Source organism: Aphelocoma coerulescens, chromosome 1A, assembly GCF_041296385.1.
Source record: "Aphelocoma coerulescens isolate FSJ_1873_10779 chromosome 1A, UR_Acoe_1.0, whole genome shotgun sequence".
Classification (NCBI taxonomy): Eukaryota; Metazoa; Chordata; class Aves; order Passeriformes; family Corvidae; genus Aphelocoma; species Aphelocoma coerulescens.
Window position 1 is genome coordinate 3404351 of NC_091014.1, and position 23342 is coordinate 3427692.

General features: G+C 48.6%; 1 protein-coding gene across 6 annotated transcripts in view; it reads left to right on the forward strand.

Annotated features, from left to right (window-relative positions):
- The window catches only part of PLXNA4 (plexin A4), a 394209-nt gene that overhangs the window by 252836 nt on the left and 118031 nt on the right, over positions 1–23342 (forward strand). For all 6 annotated transcript variants that reach the window (XM_069034287.1, XM_069034294.1, XM_069034280.1 and 3 more), the window contains one exon: positions 327–427. In XM_069034287.1, the coding sequence (XP_068890388.1) occupies positions 327–427 (101 nt within the window). The remainder of the gene's footprint in view (positions 1–326; positions 428–23342) is intronic.

Consider the following 23342-nt stretch of genomic DNA (forward strand, 5'->3'; position numbering starts at 1 on the left):
AAGTACCACGTCCCCACAGCCTGCCTGATTTGCTGATTCCTGGGAAATCCTGCAAGGGAAGTCATTTGGCAATGGATGAAGGGCCACAGGGAAAGAGGGAAAGGCCACAGGAGACGTGGACCAGAATCTGGACAGGGACTGCACCAGGTTGAGCTCTGGAGCAAACCATCCACATCCCTCTGCCTGCCCCAGGCCTGCCCAGCCCTGCACAGATGTCCCTGCAGGAGCACAGGCACCAGGGGAAGGGGGCAGGGAGGGTGGCACCTCCATCGAGCCATTCTGAGCCCTGTGAGGAGCCTGACAGGTTGTCTCCTTTCCTCCTGCAGCTCACCAGGGTGCCCGTGGAGTCGTGCAGCCAGTACGAGACCTGCAGCGAGTGCCTGGGCTCGGGAGACCCCCACTGCGGATGGTGTGTCCTTCACAACACGTGAGTACCTACTGGGGTTTGTCACTGTCCCAGCCCTGCCTGTCCCCATCACCTGCCCTCGAAAAAGGTCTCTGGGACTTGCTGGGGGGGGAATTTGTTTAACTGAGAAAGGATTTTTTGGAAGACGAGGGGAAAGAAGGGTGGTAGAGGCTGGACAGAGCTTCTCCACCACTCTATCCACAGTTTGCTGACTGCACTAGGAAAGCACCTGTCCAGCCTGATGTGCTTTGAATACAGCCCTCTAGCAGCTCTTCTCTGGGGGAAATTTTCCTGGTGGTTTCCATTCCTTAAGGGAATTTGACTCTGACCAGTAGCCTTTGTCTCAGCACCTCCAGCTTCTGCTGCTACGCTGAACCTCTCCTCTTTTGGACTTGTGATCTCCATCACCCTTAGAGAGGAATCAGATCCCTTTAAACAACATGGGATCCGCTCCAAGGTAGTTTTCCTTGGGACATTATGGTTTAACAGGCCAAGCAAGGACCTCATTTCACTATTCCATTACTTTCTTCTTCTGGTTTATCCCCTGCCTCACAAGCAGCACTGGATCCAGGTGTCCTCAGGACTGGGGTATCAGTTCATTGGCTTTGTTTTCCATAGGCTGTTTAATGATGCCATTGATCTTGAAGTTGCCTCTCTGCAGCCTTTCCCTGAGTGATCTCCTCCTGCAGAGAGCCCTCTGCCCAAGCTGTGGAGAGAGAGGTGTCAGCTTGGCTGAGCTCCTGGCTCTGAGTGGCAGGGAGGTCTCATTTGCCGAGCCCCTCTCAGCAGAGATGGTGGCTGGGAAGTGCAGTGGGTCTGTCCAACCCAAGCCTCCAGCTGAGAGAGGCTCTGCAGGGTGCTGTCACTCCAAGCCTCGCGGCGTCCTTGGCAGCCTTGGAGGGTTTTTCTAATGGGCCCTGCTCTTGCAGCGTGTTGGTCTTCTCCCTCGGAGTTCACCTGAATTCCTCTTGTTGCATTGCAAACTCTCCAGGTGGAGACAGGGATTCAGCTGAAGTGATAGACTTTGTTACCTCTGCTTCCTGGAACAGAAGGGAACAAACCTGGACCATATTCCAACCTTCTGTCGATGCTCTGAATGCTCTGCTTCTGTCAGCTTGTGTGACCCTCATCCAAAACCATGGCAGTCTGCTTAATTTCATATCAGATCTGGGGGATCCATCCCAAAACACATCCAAAAATGTGGCTCATGCTCTGGAATTGTTCAAGAGGACCTTGGCAAACCAGTCCTGAGTTGTGGTGTGGTGGGCAAGAGCCCAGAAAACTTTCATCCTGCTGACCTGAGGATATTTCTATTTGATATAGAGCTTTATAGTGTGTTCCCATCCCATCTTAATCCTGCATCCATCCTCCAGGACACCGTGTGTTTGCTGTCAGTGAAGGGACAGCACAGACATGTGCAAGCAGCACAGGAAAGTGTGAATTTGTTCATTGATTGTACCACAGCAATGCTGGATATTTCATCTCCTTCCATCCAGGGTCAAGCAATCAATACATGCAGCAATAAATTCCCAAAAGGACAGAAAAGGGGCAGAGACAACTGCAGAGCGTGCAGCAGCTCATCCTGAGGAGTATTGGAAATGGAATGGAGGGTGGTGGGTGGGGTTGGCAGCATTGACTTGGTTAAAACAAAAAATCCCTGTGCAGGCTCGATCTTGAGGGAGAAGTGTGCTGGGATCTGGACCTGGCTGATGGCAGCATCCCCGTGCCCTCCTCCCTCTGGCCATTTAACCTCTGTTTCCTTATCTGGAAAAGAGAAACACCTCTTATTTACGTACCTTGCAGTGGGGTCACTGAGGTTAATTCCCTGTGGGGTTTTTTGGAAGCACTTTGAAGGCAAATGTTATCAAAGCCCACTTCAAGTCTGTTGCTTCCCTCTAGTTTTCCTTGGTGTTAAGAAATCTGATTTTCAGTCCTAGTTTGGGAGGGGTTTTCAGTGCAGCCTCAGGTGTCCCAGAAGGGTCTCAGTTTTCCTCATCCTTTCGGGCAGCCCTGAGAGCAAAGAAGCTAATTACATCCCACTCAACAAGTTTTGGCTGCGCAGTATATTCAGAGTAAGGGTACTGGAATACTGAGCCTCTGATTAGAAATTTCTGCACATCAGAACCCCTTAAGATTCATTAACAGCCTTTTCCTCAAGTGGGATATGTCATCAACAACTCCAGCACGAGGATCCCTGGGGAAACATGCCATAAACATTTCCCCTCCTGGCTGCTAACCCTTCCCCCTTCCCTCCCAGCCAGGAATCCCAGGGGATTCCCAGTGCAGGGCTGAATCCAGTGATGTGGGAGCTTGTGAAAAGCATGGAGGAGGCAGTTGGGATGTGCAAGAATTGGGAACCAGATTTGTGGGCAAAGCCACACTGTTCCCTCATCCTCCTCCAGTATAAACGATCCAGAGGAAGAGAGGTGGACTGGGAGACAGGTGGAAACTGCCCAACGGGTTACAGCATCTGGTTTTTTGTTTCTCCCATGCACACCTCTCTTATTTTGGGATTTTCCCTCCAAGGGCTGATGCAACCCCTCTTCCCCAGAGCCCCATTTCCAACTATCCTCAGCTCCACCACCTGAGAGGTCCAGGGACAGCTCCCCATCAATTTTCCTGGTGGAGCTGGGCTGTCTGTGCCGAGGGCGGCATGCCGGGGCTTGGGAATCGATTTCTACAGCTCTGCTGTCCTAACCTTACACCGAGAAACTCAAGTCCTCAGAGAGAGAGGCAGACAGACCCACAGACGGCTGCAGGAGAGAGGGGAGGAGGATTGATTGGCTTCTGCCCTGAGAAGAGGAGCTGATACAGAGCAGGTCACCGGAGCTTTTCATCTCTGTATCTTTACCCCGATCTTTACCCCCTCCCTTTCCCAGCTCTGCTCCCTCCCGGGCTCTGCTCAGGTCTCTTTAGGCAGCCAGGAATCATTTACTTGGTGTAAATTCAAAATGTGGCACTCGGTGGCTGCGGGGGTCTCCCGGGGAGGGAGAGGGGCTGGGGTGGGAGCAGCGGGGAGGGAGCAGGCTGCAAAGCCACGAGCTGGCACTCGGGACTGCTGCAAGGTCACAGCAATGCCAGCAGCCCGAGTGGGGGCTGTGGAGAGGGGTGAGAGAAAAGTGAAGTTTTCTGTAACCCTGGAATGAATTCAGCAGCCTCCTCCTGTGTCAGATGCATCCCTGTCCAAAGACACCACCCAAATTTGACCACCCTTCTAACCCCCTTGGAAAGTTACTCCTGTCTCATCCTTATTCAAACTGTAACCCCTCTTTTCCTTCTTTCCCAGCAATAGTTCAAGTTCTTTATCCCCAGAGGAGGGATAAACCTTCTCAACTGAAAGAGCCCTCCCTAATTCTAGATTGGATATTGAGGAGGAATTGTTCCCTGTGAGGGTGGGGAGCCCCTGGCACAAGTTGCCCAGAGCAGTTGTGGTTGCCCCTGGATCCCTGGAAGTGTCCAAGGCCAGGCTGGACAGGGCTTGGAGCAGCCTGGGATAGTGGGAGGAGTCCCTGCCCATGGCAGGGGGTGGAATTGGATGATTTTGAGGGTCCCTTCCAACCAAACCCCTCTGTTGTTCTATGCACATTCACAGGTCCATGTGCACAAGGTCACCACATGGGTTTTCAGCTCTGCACAGCATCCCTGGGTTGTGTTTAACACCCCAGCTGCCATAAGAACGGGAATTTAGGGCAGAAAAGCAGCATCCCTATAGAGAAAAGCAACCTTCTATTAAGGGGAAATCCCCTGCTGGGTGCAAAGGGACCCATCCCAGGCTCTGCTGTGTTGGTGCCACTCCTAAATGTTCGCCTTGCTGCCTCATTTCATCCTCATGCAACATCCATCTAATTCCAACAGGAATAGCTGAACACACACAAGCTGTCCTTAAGGGAGGATGCACCCCCAGGCACCAGCCTCCTTCTGCTCTGGAATCTGCCCTTGCAGGTCTGGGGACTCCTTGGCTGGCAGGTCATTAATTGCAATCAGAGAGGGAAACAGTCCCATTTTCTGGGAGAACTTGTGATATTTCAAAACTTTTTTTTTTTCCACCAGCTCACGGTGGCCAACTATTTTTTTAATAGGAAATGTTCTTGAAAGCTGTTCTGGAAGGGACTGATTCCATTTAGTAATTGAAGAATGATTCATTTAGACTTTGGAAGTTCTCGTTTTGGGGTTTGGGTTTCAGTTTTTAGCAAATTGCTTGAGATTTCAAAATAAAAAGTCATTCTGAAAGGAAGCATTAGTTTTCTACTTTTATTTTTTCATTAGAATGAAACATTTGGGCATCTGTGATTTCTTTCTCCCCCAGAAGCCTTTACCAGCCCTGCAGACTGAGCAAAGCAGTCAACAAGCGCTGTTGGTTTAGAGGAACTGACATTTGCTGAAGAGGGAAGAGGGATTGTTTAGGCATCTCCAGTCTGTCCTGCGTGGAGACATTGGAGCCAGGAGCTGGCTCTGCTCCCTGCACTCCTCTGCTCAGCTCTGAGGAGCTACTCATGTCCTCTGTGTGTCCTTCTGGCAGCTGGAGCCTCCCCCAGGCACCCGAGCTGGCTCTGTTGGCTTTGCAGAGCACGTGCCAGCAGATCCTGCTACTCCTGAACCTTGGGAATAGGATCCAGTGGCCTTCTGTAGGCATCCTCACCCCATGGAAGAAGCAATGACATAAGACTCTCACATCTGAGCCACACCAGTCCCCTTCCTGGATCCCTTTGGCTCTGGGTTAGTCAAGGGATGGCCAAACTCTCCCCCACACAATTCCTCAGGTGGAGCTGGCCTGGATTAACTGGATCCCTGCTGCTTTGAGACACCTCAGAAGCCATAGGAGAAATTTTTGGTTTCCCAACGAAAAACCAGCTGTGTTCAGAGGGGTTTTATGCCATCCTCTGGCAGAAGACACCTACCCCTGTGTCTGGGGAGTGACCCTCCACACCCTCCTACTCTCCACCTCCTCCCATCCACCACAGCCACTTGTGTGGGCAGCTTGTACACCCCAAAATTACAACTCTCCTTCCTAACACGATATGAAGAAAAAAAAAAAAAAAAGCATTTAAACAAGCTGTTTTCTATTGATTACTAGGGAGGGAGGTTTGTTAACCACCCTCAGACTCGTTGCCAGACCAGGAGAAAAAAAGGGAAAAGTTCCAAAGCGCAGCTCGCGGTGCCTGGGCTCAGCAGGTAACCTGATGCGCTGCCTCTGGCGGAGCTCATTGATCGGCCCTGGCTTTAACTTTCTTGGTCAAAGTCTTTTGAGCCACCAGAGAGTCTCGGGTAACCTCAGCTGCCTACACAGGCTGCAATAAGACCTTTCTTGAAGGGTCTTTTCCTTGCTTGACTTTCTGCCATCTGAAAGCCCGTGACTCACTCAGGCTGAGGGGGTTTGTTCTTTCTTTTCTCCTTCTCCTCCTTGTTTTTCCTTCCCAGTCTTTTCCTCCAGTGCTGCTTCTGGAAGGGGCTGTGTGGGTCAGGCTTGCAGGAGGTTGAAATATCACACCCAGTCCTGGGCCACTGAGCTTTAACAGTGAGAAAAGAGGGTTTTACTGACTCTTGCAGGGCTCTGTGCTCCTATAAACCCTCAGCTGTCCCTGCCTTGTTCTCCCTGTGCTGTTTTGTCCCAAGGTGCAAACTGGAGTCCCTCCAATTAGGCAGCAATTTGGAAGGTGTTTTGCACTTGCCTGGAATGATGAAAAATTCATAGGACCAGGGAATATCCTGGGTTGGAAGGGACCCATATGGATCATTGAACTCCAGCTCCTGGCCCTGCACAGGACAGCCCCATAAATCACAGCAGATCCCTGAGAGCGTTGTCCAAACTCTGTTACTGAACTCTGACAGGGTTGGTGCCATCACCACATTCCTGGGGAGCCTTTCCCAGTGCCTGACCACCCTCTGGGTCTCACAGTCATGGCTGGGGCCGTTTTTATAGGAAAATCTTTCTCTATCCTTTCCTGCCTTAACATTATCCTGCCATGGGGCAGCTCTTGAAGCCTTCAGACACCTGGGAGTCCTGTCAAAGGTACGTGATAATTGTCCTAATCTTCTTGAGGATGGAGCAGCCACATGGAGAACATGGTTTCCAGCTCAAACCCTGTTTTTCCTCGGAAATCTGTACCCAGCTGGGCCGTGCTTCCCCATCAAAAAGGAGGCTCAGAGCTACTTCAGCTGTTAAGTTCAACACCGTGGTGTGTCCGAGGTGTTTGTGGCCATTTCTCACTGCAAAGGAGATTTCCAGTTCCATGCTGCTGCATGATGGGGAGAAAAACATAAAAGCTGGGAGGGAAAGTAATTCCAGGAAATCTGAAATCTTTAATTTGGTTTGAAAGTCTCCAGTCATTTGCTTGGCAGTCAGTGGTGGCAAAGGCAGGAGTGAATGAGCTCTCAGGGTGTCTTGGTTTGACTCCTCCCGGGTCACAGCTGGCCTGAGAAGCCCTTCCACCTGATAGCAAGGGAAGGTGGAGTCATCCTCCCTCAACTGGCCCTGGCATGGAGCGATTCCCACTTCTTCCCAGGCAGTTATGGAAGCTGGAACGGGCATTTCGGAGGGAAGCGCAGCAGCGGGGCATCAAAGCATCCTGCCCTGAGCCCAGGGAATCTCTCATCTGCCTGCTGAGGTACAGCTGAAGTACCCATCCTTTCACACCTCTGGAGACAAGGAAATAGCCCCAAATGTGACAGCTCTGCAATGGCCTTTTGAAATGAGATCGGGGCTCTTAGCTCGGGGAGGAGGAGGAAATTCTCGGGACAGGGAGCCGTGGCTATTGATGGTGATAAAGCCCCAGGTGAATAGGAGGCTCCTGGGAATCCTGTTTCTCTACAGATAACATTGAATCAACCCCTCTAAGCCGATCCCCAGTCCTGGAGAACTGACCCATCGCCGCATCCATTCCCTAAATGCCATCGTGTCCCTCTCGGGAGTACTTTTCCTGCTCTGCTGTGCTGAGCAGTGCAGGGCAGAGCTGTGCCCTTCACAGGTTGATTGTCTCGGTGGCTGTACCTGCCTGAGGCAACGCAGGGACAGCACTGGGCACTGTGGGCCATAAGACGCAGGCGTGTGGTAAATGTGTTTTGATAACAACCTTTTCTTTGATTAGCTTATTTTGCCAGAGGGCAGTGAGGAGGGGTGGGAAGATAATTAGTTTGTGCAGTGGGTTCCAGCAGAAGCTTTCTCCTCGTGCAGCCCTGTGAGTTTGGTGTCCTACTTGGGATTTGTCTCCATCACAGGAACATTGGAGCTCAGGTTCAGCGTTGCAGAAAGTTCAGCGGGGGAAGGTCTCTGGGTGGAATATCTGCATATCCCACAGGAGATACCTAGGGAGGGAACAGGGACGGGGATAAGCTGTATGGCCACCCTGAGCAGCCTTAAAAATCTTAAAAATCAGGTGTACACTGGAGCTGAGATGCAAAGTTACAGGGACTGTCACAGGGAAGGAGCAACACAGATGATGACAGAGCCAGCAGGGAGATTCAGCCCTCAAGAAACAGCAAAATAAGGAATAATCAGGTGCTTAAACACCTGATTATTATTATAAAATATTATTATGATATTATAAAAGGAGACTTTGAATTATAGGTGTTTTTATTTACACAAGGAATTCGATTCTGTGGCCCATCCCTGCTGTGCTGCAGCTGGGGCACCTCAGGTATGAGACGGTCACCTGGGGCTGACAAATATGACACAGAGTCTACTTTTCTTCTGGAGGATAAGATGGGGGCCTGAGGACATCCCCAATGACTTTAGACCTCTGTATGTTGGCAACAAAACAGAGCCTAACCCCAGCTCGGGATGTTATCCCCTCACAAATTCTCAGAACGGACAAAATTCCACGGGTTTTGCAACGTGACCAGTCTCACTCCTCCCGTGGATTTTAAAGTCCTCCCATGCCCTAATTTGCAATAAAGCAGGGCTAGGCTTTGCTGCCAGGCTGTGGCACTCAGTGAGTGTCAGGGAATATGGATGGCTCAGGGAACTGCCTCAGTCGCTGGGCTGTTTGTAGGGAATCGCTCTCTTTTAGGGAATCTGTCTTGCTGTCAGGTGCTCCCCGGTGCCTCTGCAGCCAATGAGCTGCCAATAAGGGAAAATGGCACATCAAACGAGCCCTCCCCAGGCTGGGGGAACATCGGCCTTGCGCTGCCACTGCTGCTTCTGTGGCATTTCATCAGCCTCCACCTGTGACAAGTCCCAGAAGGGAATGGAGCAGGAGAGGATCCGGGAGAAATTCATCCTAAAGAAACGCACAGCAAACCTTTAAGGTGTGTCTTTATCCAGACTCAGTCTCTCCATGGATCTGCACACACTCCTGCCCATAAACACAGGCCATCAGAGAATCATTTGTGTGGGAAGAATCCTTAAAAGCTCATCTCATTCCAACCCTGCAGGGCAGGGACACCTTCCACTGTCTCAAGGTGCTCTAAGCCCCGTCCAGCCTGGCCTTGGGCACTGCCAGGGATCAAGGGGCAGCCACAGCTTCTCTGGGCACCCTGTGCCAGGGCCTGCCCACCCTCACAGAGGAGAATTCCTTTCTCGTATCTTCTGTTGCACATTGCCACATTCAGTGACCTGCTGCCAAATCTCCCCATGTGCCACCAGCACATCTGCCGCCAGCCCTTCACTCTCCCTATCGCTCCCACATCCCCCTGCACTCCATCCCTCAAGCAGAGGTGCAGAGGTAGATCCTTTCCACTTTGACTTCTGTACCAGAGAGATTTTATCTTTTTTTCTTTTTTTTTTTTTTTGTAATTTTTGGGTACTTTTGGATACAAGAATTTGGTATTTTTGGAACAGTCTCCACAGGGAAGCGGTCACAGCATGAAGCCTGCCAGAGTTCAGGAAGTGTTTGGGCAACGTTCTCAGGCACAGGGTGGGATTTTTGGGGTGTCCTGTGCAGGGCCAGGAGTTGGACTCAGTGATCTTTGTGGGTCCCTTCCAACTCAAGATTCCTGTCCCAGCAGAACTGTGGTCCTGGAGGGAGGTTCTGAGAGTTCACAGGAGCTTCTGAGCGTTCACAGGAGCTTCTGAGCTTGGAGCTGATTCTCTCATCCTGCTGTGGGGCTTTATTTTGTGGGGGATCCTCCTTGATTTGCTCTAAGCACACTCTTCTCCCTAACACCAGCAACATCTGCATTTCTTTTGTTTGGTGAGTGGCTCTGAGAAACTCACTGTCCTGTTTTCTTGAACATCTTGTCTTCCATCATTTTCCACTTCCGATATGGATGCAAGAAACCAGGATATTCAAATAAAACATGCTTTCTTGCCATCCTCTGCAGGGAAGGCCAAATTCCCAGTGAAGAACAGAGGTGTTGGCTGTGAATTTCTCCTGCTCCTGGCAAGGGGCTTATTTGAGTGCTGTAGGGACACAGGGCAGCCCCACAGCAAGCAGCTTGGCTATGTCCTGGAATGAGCCCCTGCTAACAGAAGGAAGGGCAGGTTTCTTTTCATTTCCCTCCAACATTTGCTTCCCTCCCTGGGAAGTTGCACCAGCAATTATCACGTCTTATTGTTGGTTGTCTTGTGGCAAAAGATAAAGTTGAGCAGAAGTTGAGACGAATATTCTGAGGAGGAGGGGAAATGCTGAGTGCTCTGCTGGGACAGAGTGGAGGAGCTGGAGGAGGATTCTGCCTAACGTGGATAAAGGGATTTGGGAGGTCAGGGAAGTGGGAATTGGTGTGGGCTGAAGGACTGAGTCACTGTTGTAAGACAAGATCTGGGACAGGTTCTGGCTGGAGAAAACAAGTTCTGGACCCCTTGGTGCATTCAGAAAGGAACATCAGCATGATCCACTGGTTACAGAATGTTCCTTAGGCAAGAGAGCAGAATTAATTTCCTTGCTCTGCCATAGTACCTTGCATGATTTTGGACAAATTACTTAGGATGGGATTTATCTCATCTGCTCCTCGGTTTCTTGTCTCTGCAGACAGTGAAGACAAGGACTGTTTCTGAACTCATTCCTCCTAACCCTGAGGTGTTGAAGGCAGTGGAATGAATTGGCCTCTGGAAGTGCCAGTTTCTTTTAGCAGCTACTGAGAAACGACCATATCAAACAATGCCCGACTTCAAATGACTCCAGTCCTTAACTTCCCTGTGTTTTAGCCCCTTGTTTGTAGGACAGGAGTAACAGTTCCTCACCTCATGGGTGGGTGTGAGACCCTAAGACTTAAAACACTTTTGACTATGAGTGGATTGGAGAAGTCCTGTAGGGAGCTGGATGTGATGACTGCAAGGTCCCAGACGGTAAAATAAATTAATTTTTTAAAAAGGCATGCATATATATATATATCTCTATATATAAAACACAAAAATAATAACTTCATCTCGCCTGAGGTGAGTGGCTGAGTAGGTCTTGGGTTTGTTTAATTAGAGCAGAAGGAGCCTTGGCAGTCGCGACAAGTTGCAAACGTGCTATTCCTTGATTATCCCAATGAAGACCCTTCTGTCAGAGCAGAGGTGGCACCAGAAGGGTTAAGGCAGGCAAGGAAGAAGCAAACACCCCCCATGTCTTGCTTCTCCCTCGCCTATCTCATTCCCAATGCCTCCTGCCCCTCTGCCCCAGGCATTGTAGGAGATCTACATTTTAATTGAGACATGTGAAGAAAATAATCTCAATCTAACTTCCCATGCCTGCAAGGCTTCTCCCTTGGTAGCTTGGTGCAGGTTCAAAGTGCACATTTTGGGGTGAGGGTGGGTTAGAGCCCATCCAACCTGACCTTGGATGTTTCCAGGGATGGGGCAGCCACAGCTTCTCTGGGCAATCGCTGCCAGTATTTTACCAGCCTCATTTTAAAAGATTTCTTGCTTATATCTCATCTAAATTGACCCTCCTTCGGTTTAAAACCAGTATTAATGAGGCCTCTGGATTAATGAGACCCCTGTATTAATGGGACCCCCAGTATTAATGAGTCCCCTGTATTAATGGGACCCCCAGTATTAATGAGGCCCCTTTATTAATGAAACCCCACTCTTGTGGCTCAGAGCTGAGGTGAGGAGATGACCACAACAAAACCAAACTCCTTTTGTCTTTCAGGCCCAAACCTCCCCCACAAAGAGGTTTTGTCTGCAGATTTTCTCAGCTGCAGCTGAGGGACAGGAGCCTCCTGGACCTGTCCTTCCCCGTGGCTCCCCAGGAGCTGGGAGCAGGCAGCTAGCCACATCCTGTCCCCAACACCAGTTTGGAGGGGCTGCCAGCCAGCCCTGCCAAGGAGCACTGGGTTATTTTGTGCAGGGCAAGAGGGCAGGATTTCAGTTCAGATAACACTTGCCTGCTTTGTCTTCTCCCAGTCTCTTAGAGCTTGCCTGACCTGATAATGTGTTATCAGAGCAGAGCATCTCTGAGATGTGGCAGGGCCAGAGGTGGCTTTTCTGCAGGTTGCCCTGGTCCTTTTCCACCCAGAACCTGTGGAGAGGCAGCCAGTTAATAACAGCAGGAGGAGGATGTTGGGGTGCTTGCCAGGAGCTTTTCTCAGGGAGAGGAGAAAATGCAAACATGGAAACAAGCAAATCAACCTGATCCCTTCCTCATCCTCACCCAGCCCCAGCCCTGCAAACAAGGTCACAAATAACTTTCAGTGTATGATTAGCCAAGGAAGCAGAAATGATTTTTCCATCTTGAGGCTATTGCCTCATAAAATTTATTTCCAGGGATGTTTTTGAATTTTGCAGTCTCTCTGGGCAGGGTCTCAGGGTACCTGGACATGACAGTGGTTTTCTGTGTGGTGGGGAGTTAATTCTTGCCAGGACTGTAGGGCAAGAGTAAATCTTTGTTCTTTGTTCCGCTCTCTGCTTTTAAGGACCAAAGGAAAAAAAAAAAAAAACTGCCCTGAAGAATTCCATCCTGGCTTTCTCTGATAGAAGATCACAGAATTACAGAATCCAGGGATGGTTTGAGTGGAAAGGGACCTTAAAGATCATCCAGTGCCACCCCCTGCCATGGACAGGGACACCTTCCACGACCCCATGGTGCTCCAAGCCCTGTCCAACTTGGCCTTGGACACTTCCAGGGATGAGGCATCTGGGTTAGGATCTGAAAGAGTTGGTGAGAAAGGGAGGAGAGTGGACCCACAGTATAAACTCATCTGTCCAATTGACAAAATATCATTTGATGGCCTCTTGAGCTGTTCAGGAGCACATCAGTCCCCTTATTGAGTGTTACACTTAATCTGCTATCGATTGGGGTGAGCTGGAGAGGACAGCCTTCCCCACTTCCCCCATTCCCAAATTAAAAAATAACAGGAGAAGTAAATGCTTTGACTTTTTCATTCTGCCTGGATGTTTAGGGAATTTACTGCTAATAAAATAAAAAACCCCAAGCCTTAAGCATGAAAACATGCGTAGAATGAATTATAGCAAAATCAATTAATACTAACAGTATCTATTAAATATTGCACTCTGGAGCTTTGCAGGAGTACATTGCTGCTCTGATACGATCACGACATCATTAACATAATATAAAGAATCAAAAAATCAATAGCTTGCTGAAGCCCAAAATTAAGGCCAAGCAGTGTTATAGCATGTCTTTAAACATCTGAAATAGCAACTTGTCTCTGTCATGTACAACCCATTTGCAGATGAAACATCTCTCCCAGAGTGGATGGGAATTTGTTGGCCTGTCTATCACTCCTGCAGCTGCCCCTTTGGGATACTTGGCATGAAGTTATCTCACTTTTCCCAACAGCGTGGACACAAAAGGAGCAGGAAATCTGATCAGGGTTCCATTGGCATAGCCCTGGAAGGACTCCAGAGCAGGCCCAGGGCCACTGCACTGGTGGACAGACGGACAGATCTCTGTAGGATGGGAACATGAATCGAGTGTCTTCTCCTGCTGACTCAATTTGCATTTTACAGGGTTGATGTTGTGGGGGTTCTTTTCCCTGAGTTACCAGGTTAGGACACTGCAACTCTTCTGTTTCCATTGGGGGGAAAAACCAAACAAACCACAAATAGAGACAGGAGAAGCTTTCAGATGGGCTGGAAGAGATGTTTGGGCAAGAAGAGACTGGCGTGGGTCTGCCAGAACCATAAAATGGTTTAGGTTGGAAGGGACCTTAAAGACCATCTCATTCCCCCCCCTGCCATGGGCAGGGACACCTTCCACTCTCCCAGGTTGCTCCAAGCCCTGTCTAGCCTGACCTTAGACACTTCCAGGGATCCAGGGGCAGCCACAGCTTCTCTGGGCACCCTGTGCCAGGGCTTTCCCACCCTCACCACAAAGGTTATTTCCTAAGATCCAACGTAAACCTGCCCTGTGTAGTTTGAAGCCATTATTTGGTGCCTGGTGAACATCTCTGTGTGTTTCTGAGGACAATCAGAGTGACTCCAATGGGAGGAATCCTGTGGTGCTGGGCCATATAACATATATTTATAGTTGGAATTAACTCCATGGAATGTTATTGGGAGCTGGAAGACAACTCCCAATGCTGCAAATTTCTTAGGATCTAGCTTGGTTTGGGCCAGCTATCATTCCTTCAAACAATTCCTGGACATGTTTGGGAATTAAACGGGTCAGGGTGGGTTTCCACAAGGTGTTTTGGAAGTTAATAGAGTTCAATAACATGTCTGGGATCAGACCATGTCACTTGGCCCTGGGATTAGAGAATATTTCCTGGCATTGTTCAGTGCACTAATGGGATGTTGCCACAGCTCTCGACTGCAGGGGGACAGTAGGAGGAAAATCCTGGAGGAAAGACAGACTCTGTTAAGATAACAGGCTAAAAATCAACGTTTTTGCAGAGGCATTTTCTCAAATGCAAAGCCAGGAACAGAGAAAATGTTTCAGTGCATTAGTTAAGAAAACAGAGTAGGAAAAGTCTGGAAGGAATAAGGAAACCTTTTCAAAGAGTGGGAGCCGGCGCAGGAAGGAACATCTTTGTTGCCAGTTAAGTAAAAATTAGGCAGGGAAGAGGTTTTAAAGGTTGAAACTCATTGTGTAAAGGTGAAGTCATAACATGCCTTTATCCTTGGAAGGCAATTGGATTGGAACTTGATAAAATTCAGGTTAAAGCATCAAAAATCAATCCCGATGAATGTCCCTTTTAATCAAGGCACATGAGAATAGGCAATCAGACAGAATTAAATATATACTTGCTCCTGTGCACAGTCTGCTTTAAATGAAGATGCTAATGGGATACACAGCCTGAAACCTCGATAAAGGGAAGCTCATTTATGGCATAAATCACCCAGGAACAATAGAGGAGGCCGAAATGATAAAGGAAAGGCTTTCGTGTTAAAGAAAATGTAAAATCAAAGAAAGAAAATAAGGTCAATCTGCGCACAAGTGACAAGGTGTCCCCAGGGAAGGGCACGGTGTTAAGGCTGGTTTATTGACCACTTGAAGGCAGTGACAGTGACAGTGACACGCTGAGAGAAATACAAAAGGTTGGGAGGGCAGAGAATGTGGTAATGAGAGACTTCAAGTGGCCTCGTATGCACCGAGCAAATGTCACAACACTCGGAGCTCATACCTGTAAACCCAGGGAAAGAGACACAAATCTGGATTTATTCTTGATTTACTCCCAGGATGTGCTGCAGGACACAGATATCAGCGTGTTGCTCTGAAAGAGCGACCACGTGGTGCTCGAATTCAGTGTCCTGGAGATGCAGAATAAAAGAAATAAATAAAAATTACCATGGAGTTCAACTTCAAAGCAGAAGCAACATAAAATCGAGGAGCTTGTTGAAAGGAGCAGACAGGGTAAAAAGAAGGTACAGTGCCTCACATTATCCTGCATAAAAACATCATGTAGGAGGCTTGTGAAGTTATAAGACTTACGAAAAAAGACCTAAAGATAGTAAAAGGGAATGGAAAAAAAATTAAAGTACCTGTTTAAACAACAAAGTCAAGAGACATTATTTAAAACTAGAAGTTGCACTCAATGGAAGAAAATAAAAAGGAATAAGAGGATCACTGACTCTGGGGTGTGAATTGCAAAACAATCATCAGGCAGCCCACATAGGAAACACATTGCTAACCTCATAAAAATAAATGATTAAAATTTAACGAGGTTCCCCCGGAAGTTTACTTTCCAAAGGGCACAAGCTGTGTGAAGTGGCTGCTGCTGAGGGCTCAGCAAAAAATGCTTTTACAGCATAAAAGTGATGTTCACTGCAAGATCTTGGGAAACTCTGGTGGGAAATTGCCACGTTATTAGATCTGCTCTACACCTCGTTGCCTATACTGGCCTTGATGGAAGAATGAAAGGTGGAAAACATATATTTTTCTTTAAAATCAAACTCCTGAAAGGTCCAAGAACTGGAATTTGGAACCATGAAATTTGAATTCAGGTTGTGTCTGCCCCATTCCTGGAAGTGTTCAAGGCCAGGTTGGATGGGGTTTGGAGCAACCTGGGATTGTGGAAGGCGACCATGGCAGAAGGATTGGAATTAGATCACTTTTAAGATCCCTTCCAAGCCACCATTCTGGGATTCTATGATTCTGTGGAATATTTTTTTCCCCATTAATTTGATTGAGCCGTGATTAAGAATGGATGAATTAAAAAAGCACATGACACGCTGGGGGAGGGCAGTGGGTGTCACAAGTCAATTATTGTTCTTTAAATAAATGGAAGTCCATGTGATAGGGATGATGTGGTTAATACAAAGGAATTTATACTTCTCCCATAGCTGGGAATCTCAACTATGCTGTCATGGGACAGGAAGATGAGTCCTCTGATAGATTAGCAACCAGTTCAAAGGTGGGAAATAAAGACCATGAATAAAGGGTTGTGATGGAGGAAGGGAAGATCTGGGGAGGTCCCATGGGAATGTCTGCTGAGGGTGTTTGGTGTATTTATAAATGAGCTAAAAACAGGTGGAGAATGAAGCAGAAAAGGTAATTGGTGCTAGAGAGAGTTTTTCAGGATTGTCAGAGGTACACAAGGAGAGATTGTGTGACTTGGCAATTTTCATCTAAAAGAGAGATGACTGAGAGGGCCACAATAGATCCAGACAATCAGGAGTGTAATGAAGAAAGCGAAGAGGGGATGATTACTGCCCATTTCTCATAACACAAGATCTGGGGAACTTTATATGAGATTATCAAGCGGAATATTAAAAACAACAGAAGAAAGGACATTTTCATATGGTGTATCATTCATCTGTGCAGCACTGAGAGGCACATTATGGAGGGCAGGAACACAACTGGCTGGAAAGCAATTAGACAAATTAATGAAAGAAAGATCTATTGAGAGCTGTTCAATACAATGACATCAGCACAGGCTCCAGGGCAGGCAGTCCCTTGCCAGTGCTGGCTGGAAGCTGGGTGCTTAAACCCGGAGAATTTTCACTTTATTATCTTTGTTTTGTTATTTTTTTCTGCTCTTAGAGTTGGAGAATGAATGAATGGCTCTATGGATATTTGGGCTGAGCTGTTGCAGCCATTTCTAGGTTTCTGCATTTTCAAGAGCCTCTCCAGCATCAGTTTGCACACTTTACTAGTCCTTACTAGTCCAGCCCTCAGCAGTGACCCAGAGCTGCTGATGTAGGGCGTGGTGAGCACCTTGGCCATGCCCATCCAGCCAGGGTGAGCCTGGAAGTCCTTTGCAGACATGGAGCCACCAAACTGCTCTTCCCCCCGCCCAACACACCTCAGAGGTGGCTCTGACTCTGCTGTTGCCAGGGTTGGCTGCTCTGGCTCTTCAGGGTGGTGTTTGGCCATTTCCCTGTCCTGCCTGGAGCAGGGGCTTCTCTCCCATCCATCCACCCCGTGGTCCTGCTCCCAAACTCCCGCTCACCAGCTGTGGATTTTGTTGGCTCACAGTCCACACTGAATTGTGTTTGATTAGCTCAGTAAATCCAGGAAGGGGAAGCCAAGATTGTTGCAGAAGCCTTTCAGCAGCAGCAGCAGGGAGTCCAAATCCCCATTAAAATGTGTGCTCGGCTCATCTCGACCCGCTCATTTTTCCTGTCTCCCTCCATCCCCTCCTTTGTTTTCCTGCCTTTGATTGCAGTTGATGAAGTTTGGATCAGTGATGTCATGCTTGGTTTATTACGAGGTGGTCTTTTCCCTGCAGACCAGGCATCAGGATTCCTGGTTTCCATGTAAAACTCGAGGCCCAATGGGCCAGTGATGTTCCTCCCGTGGATCTCAGGTTTGGCATCCCGAAAAAAAAAAAGGTGACTCAAAAGTTTTGCTTCCTCCCAGGTGTACAGGGAGGACAAGTGCTGGATTTATGGATTTCCTTTGGATATGTGATGGGGGATGCTTTAAGGATGGCTTTTGAATGACAACTTTATCCGCTCATCTAAACGATTCCAGCGTGAGGTGTGTCAATGTCACAGCCACCAGCTGGTCTAAAATTCAACCTGCCAGTCATTGTGACAAGGTCGTGAGAGATAGGAGGGTGGAGAAATCCCTGAGCTGAGCTGCAAGCAGTCATCAGGGAATTACTGTATGGATCTTTCTGGACCTAGACTTAATCATAGATTTGAGAAAACCCTGAATGTGGATGTCTTGTGAGATCTGTGTCCAGCGGGAACTCTGGGATGAGCTGGTGGCATCTATTCTGGTCAGACTGGGAATAAAGGAAGAGTTATTTTAACAGGATAAGTTTCTTGTGCCAGAGAGGGATCTGACTTGCTGCTGCTTCTTCTGCTGGCTCCTCTTTCCCAGCTACCTCTAGACACCGACTCCCCAGTGCTGAGGATCCCCTTTCCTTGCATGTGGTGATTGCCAAAGATCTGAGGGGGAAAGTGAGGAAAGGAATCTATGAAGCCAGCACAAACTGGGATTGAGCTGTGTTTGAAGGGATGGAGGGAAGCTGCAAGGAAAGAAAACCAACCTGGCAGCAGGATGGAAATAGTCACAGACCACGTGAGTCACCCAGCATCCCACAGACCCTCCAAGTGGTAGCACTGAATTTCCTCCTGTGTGTTTCTCAGCATCCATCACGATCCTTGCTCCAGAGGAATTAAGTTATTAAATATCTTTAAACCTCTCTGAGTCTCTCTCCTGCCTCCACCCAGGTCTGTATGTGTCATTGAAAACCAGCACTCCTCCTCAGATGTAAGGATTTCTCCTCTGAATTGTGTGTCTTGGGCCTAGGGAAGGAATTAGGACTGCCTGGGCCTGGCTGAGCATTCCAGTTCATCCCTGTCCTCCTTGGCAAGGCCATGGGCAGAAATCTCTAATTCTTCCCTTTAAACACCCATGAAACCAGAGGGAACAACTCAAGGTTATTATAGAAACACAAGAAATAAAATTTGTACCTCAGGGGCTGTTTGAGACCAGAGAATGGGATATTCCTGGGTGGGAATAGGGATTTGCTTCTCACAAAGTTCTGGTCCAACTGATGCTTCCTCAGAGCAGCTCCAACAAATCACTCCATGGGTGCTGCTCATGCTTTAATTAGATATGGAAGCACTGACTAGAAATGAGGCCCCCACATAAATCTGAGGTCAGCATCTCCCACCTGCTGTGCCTGAGCTGGCTGCTTCAGTGCAGGCAGAAGGTCTGTACCTGCCCCTGACCTTCCTCTAATTATTTGGAATCCATATTATGGACCTTGCTGCACAAGGCAGACAATGCCAGGTGTTAAATTAATAAGCTGAAGCAGGTTTTCTGATCAGTGTTCTGGGCTGTTTGCCATTCCTTTTTCTCCTCAACATCTGATAAAATAACCCAGGGCTTTGGTCAAAAGTATTTTGTGATATTGATAGCACTTTGGAAGTGTTGGGTATTTCTCCTGCTGGGTAAGAAAGAAGGAAAAAATGGGGGAAAACCGATCAAGTCAGGGAAAAAAGTAACCAGAAAGCTGATGTTGGGGGAGGACAGTGTGTAAAGGTAATCACAAACATCTACTGGGGGTTTAGTGCTGGTAACTTAGCACTGGTGAACTGAAAATACAAGGAAATGTCGTGCTGGAAAGATTTTAATCCCTACTGGCATCCATTCAGCCATGGGATGAGCAAGGACAACTCCCCATCTACTACCCATGAGTCTGAACAAAGTCCTGTTTAACAGCAGGCTGAGGAACATCTCATCATTGTGGCCAAAAGAGCTAAATCCACATGCTGGAGGTGAACAATTAACAGGTTAGGGGAGGGGATACCAGTGTGGAACAGGGATTTTGCAGAGTGGCTTGTTGGAAGTGAACTGGCAACAACCTGTCACCTGAGACTGCCACCAGGGAAATCCCTGACATGGGCATTCATTTGCTTGTGGAGTTCTTTTCCTAACAGAAGAGGCAGCAACACATCAATGAGGCATCCAGGAGGGGCTGGAAAACATCCCAGAGGAGATGCCTGGAAAACACACGGAGCAGAGGGAGTGATTTGGGATGTAGGTCCCAAGTTCAGATTTTTGGGGTGAATAACTAAGAGGGGCCCATGGAGCTGCCACAGGCAGAACTGTTGGGCTGGACCTACTGTGTCACTGATTTGCTGATTTTTGTGGAGAGATTTTATGGCTGATTTTATGGTTGTGTTTGTTGGGGTTGGAAGGTTGTGTTCAGTGCGGTTTTTGGAATGGTTTGGCTACCTCCTCCCTTTGGAGGAAGGTCCTGCAGGGTGTCCCATGGGGACTTTCCATTGGGATTCAATGATCCTTGAGGGTCCCTTCCAGATCAGGATATTCTATGATTTTATGATTTTAAGCTGCTCCTGGCAGCAGCAGTTCAGGGTTGAACAGTTCGAGGCACCTTATCCTCTGCTGCACAGAGACTTTTTGGCATCAGGGCAAGGGGTAGAGGACAAAAATAATTCTCATCCCCGCCTTGAGAAAGTCACAGTTGAGTAGTGTCTCTAAAGTTCATGGATCTCTTTTCTTCTCTACATTCAGCATCCTCATTTTGGTCACTTTGCCTGCTGCAAAGGGGCTAAAAAGAGCAAACACAAAGATAAGAGAATTTCTGCTGGAATGGACAGAGGGGAAGGTTCCAGACGCAGCTAAAAGGCATCAGGGAATGAACCAGATCTTCTGTCAGTCCATCCATCCATCCATCCATCCATCCATCCATCCATCCATCCACCCACCCATCCCTCTACCATCACACACATATAATAATCCTGATTGCAGGAGACATCTCCAGGTCTCTCTCCACTCCTTCCCATCAGAATAAAAATCCATTCTGAACACGGGGAGAGTTATTGGTGCTGTGTGGATGCTCCAACCGATTTTTTATTGCGCTTTCCATTCAGATTGCAAACCCTCAGCCATCCCAAGGCTGCATTTGCTTCATCAATTCTTGTGGCTGCTTAATGCTGATGCTGTACAGTTTGGCAGCCTCCATTAGGAATGGCTTTTCCCATGATATTAACAGGCAGCGAAGCTTTGTGCTGATGGATAAAGCCCGGTGTAAAACCTGATTGGAATCAATCAGAGTAATTGTCTGGATGTGTGGTGGTTAATAGGAAATGTCCTGCATATTATTGGCTGGTTTATACAGCACAAGGATTAACTTGCTGCTGCCTTTGGTGGCTCACATCCTCTCCTGAGCTGCTGGGGGGAGGTGATGGATCTGTTGGGAGGCTCATGGAGCTTGGGGAGAGCCCTGCAGTTTAAATTTGACCGAGTGATTGTTCTGCTTTTCTGTCCATGGCTCCCGATGGGGCAAAGGGCAACTGTCAGCCTGTTCCATGAGTGATCCGAGCCCAGAGCAGGGCTTGGGGAGGCAGCAGGAAGCAGAGAGCAGGAGCAAGGCTGGAGCAGAAGGTCTCTGAGCCTCAGACTCGCACGCTGGCCATTAAACACAATCCTGGATCCATCCAGGCCAGCCTGGTGTTCCCACAGCTGACCTGTGTTTGGGAGGAAATATGAGGAGACACCCACCAGGAGCCTGCCATCCCTCAGGATGTGGGTGCAGAGGCAGCCTGGGAGGACTGAATGTGAGCAGGCAGAGTCTGATCCAGCCAGGGACCGCCACAACTACCCTGGAACAGGCTTCGGAGGCAACAAACAGCATGAGATGCCACTCACAGCCCAAAAGGACCCAGACAGCCTCTGCCTGATGAGACACTCTGTGGTCAGACACTCTGAAGCTGAGCTAAAGCCTCTGTGACTGCAGGAAACAAGTGACCCACAGCACCTGACGTGGTTACATATAAACTGGGAGCAGCTTTGTTTGCCAGCATCCTTTTCTTCTGGGAGAGGCTTAAAGCACATGAAGCTTCCTCATGGAAGCATCTTCCCAGTCCCCTGGCAGCTGTGGGTGCAGCATCCTCTGACCTGCAGCTGTGCCCCCAAATTCTACTGAGGGTGTGCTTGGAGAGGGGCAGTGACCCAGCGAGGGCTGGGCTGGCTCAGGGCAGCTCTTCCTGGGCAGCCTCTGGATGTTTGGACTCAGCTTTCTCCCTGCCACATGGATTGGGCTTTTTTCCCCTCTGTTTTGGCGAATTTATCATTAGCAGGGTTTATAAATGCCCACAAAGCACAGAGATATCTCTTGCATTTCATGAGTAAGGGGCTGCTGACTCTTGCTTGAGGTCAGGAGTAGTGCCTTTGATTTAAATCCAGTGCTAGAAACTTCTGAATCCCTGGAAAGAGATCTTTCTTGCCAAAGAGCAGGAGGAGAGGGAGAGCAGGGTTTGGCCAGGAGAGGCCAAGTCCCCTCAATGACCAGAGCCCTGGGTACCACCTGAAGTGCAGCAGGCTGGGATCCAAATGAGCGAGCTTCCTGAGCGCTCCTTTCTTCCCTCAGTGAGTCGAATACTATTAACCTTTAAGGCAAAATTATATTTTGTGCCTCTGGGAAGCAGTAACATTTCACAGAACTGCACCAGGGAATCAGGTAAACAATTGTTAACTCTCTCCAGCCCCACTTCGAGGCCTTCTCAGGGGGGCTGTGTGTGTGCAAACACAGCCAGGCTGAGAAGGTCTCTGAGCTCAGGAGCCCTTGAGATGGAAGGGTCAGCTGGAGATCCTCTGTCCCTGGCTCAGCCTGATGTCCCAATTCCATGTGGATATTCAGTTGAACCCACAGTCCTGGCATAGACCCATAAAATCCTAGAATGTTTGGGTTGGGAGGGACCTTAAAGATCATCCAGCTCCTACCCTGTGCCATGGGCAGGGACACCTCTCACTAGACCAGGTTGTGGCCAAAAGCTCTGCATTGTTATTCTGCCATTTCTGAGGTCCACACAGATTTTGGGAAAGAGATCTGGCTTTCCATGACTGAGGGTGTGATTTTGGGGAGTCAGGTCATAAGAAACCATTTATGAACCTGTTCTGTGATATCTCTGACAACGGGGGACAAATGTGCTGTAAATATCACTGCTATTCAATAAAGCCGTGCTGGCTGTGAATTAAAACTCCAACTGTGCTTAGAAGCTGCTTCACCCAACAGCTTTGACAGTCCAGAGGCTTTGACCATCCAGAGGCTTTGACCAGGTCCTGCCCTGCCCTTGGACAGTGTGTGGGATCACAGTCCACCAGAGGGACATGGACATTTTGCTGTAAGGGTGGAACAGGCTGTTGCTGTCTGTGAGCTTGACCAAGCCTTAGTGTGCTTTGCACAAGAGCTTCTGAACCTGTTGGATACTGGGATCCATTCCTGTGTGGAAAAAGAGTAAAAAGCCCAACCAAACCCAAAGAGAACTAAAAAAATGAGGTCTTTCCCTTTGAGCCAGCTCCCTGCTGGACCTACCCAACACCAGGCATTACAGGTTGGGCAGCCAGGGGTAGTGAGGGGGCTCTGAGCCGCTTGAGCCTTGGCAGGAGCCACAATCCCAGGACAAAGTCAACACCTTGGGTGGAAAATTAAATCAAAGAAGCAGCAGGAGCCAGAGAGGAAACGATGCACCGGCAGCAGAGCCGGCTTCCAAATTGAAATGTGTTTGCTGGGGATTGTCCATCGGCTTGGGGAGTTATTATTTCCATTTCTCTGGTTATGAATTAATTTCTAGAGGACTTAATCATCCCCTCCCTTTTCCCCTCCACAACCCCCTCGTCCCTTCTCCTTCTAATTTTCCACTTGACTGGGGATCCTCTGACAGTGAAAATCCAGGCTTAGACGAGGTCCA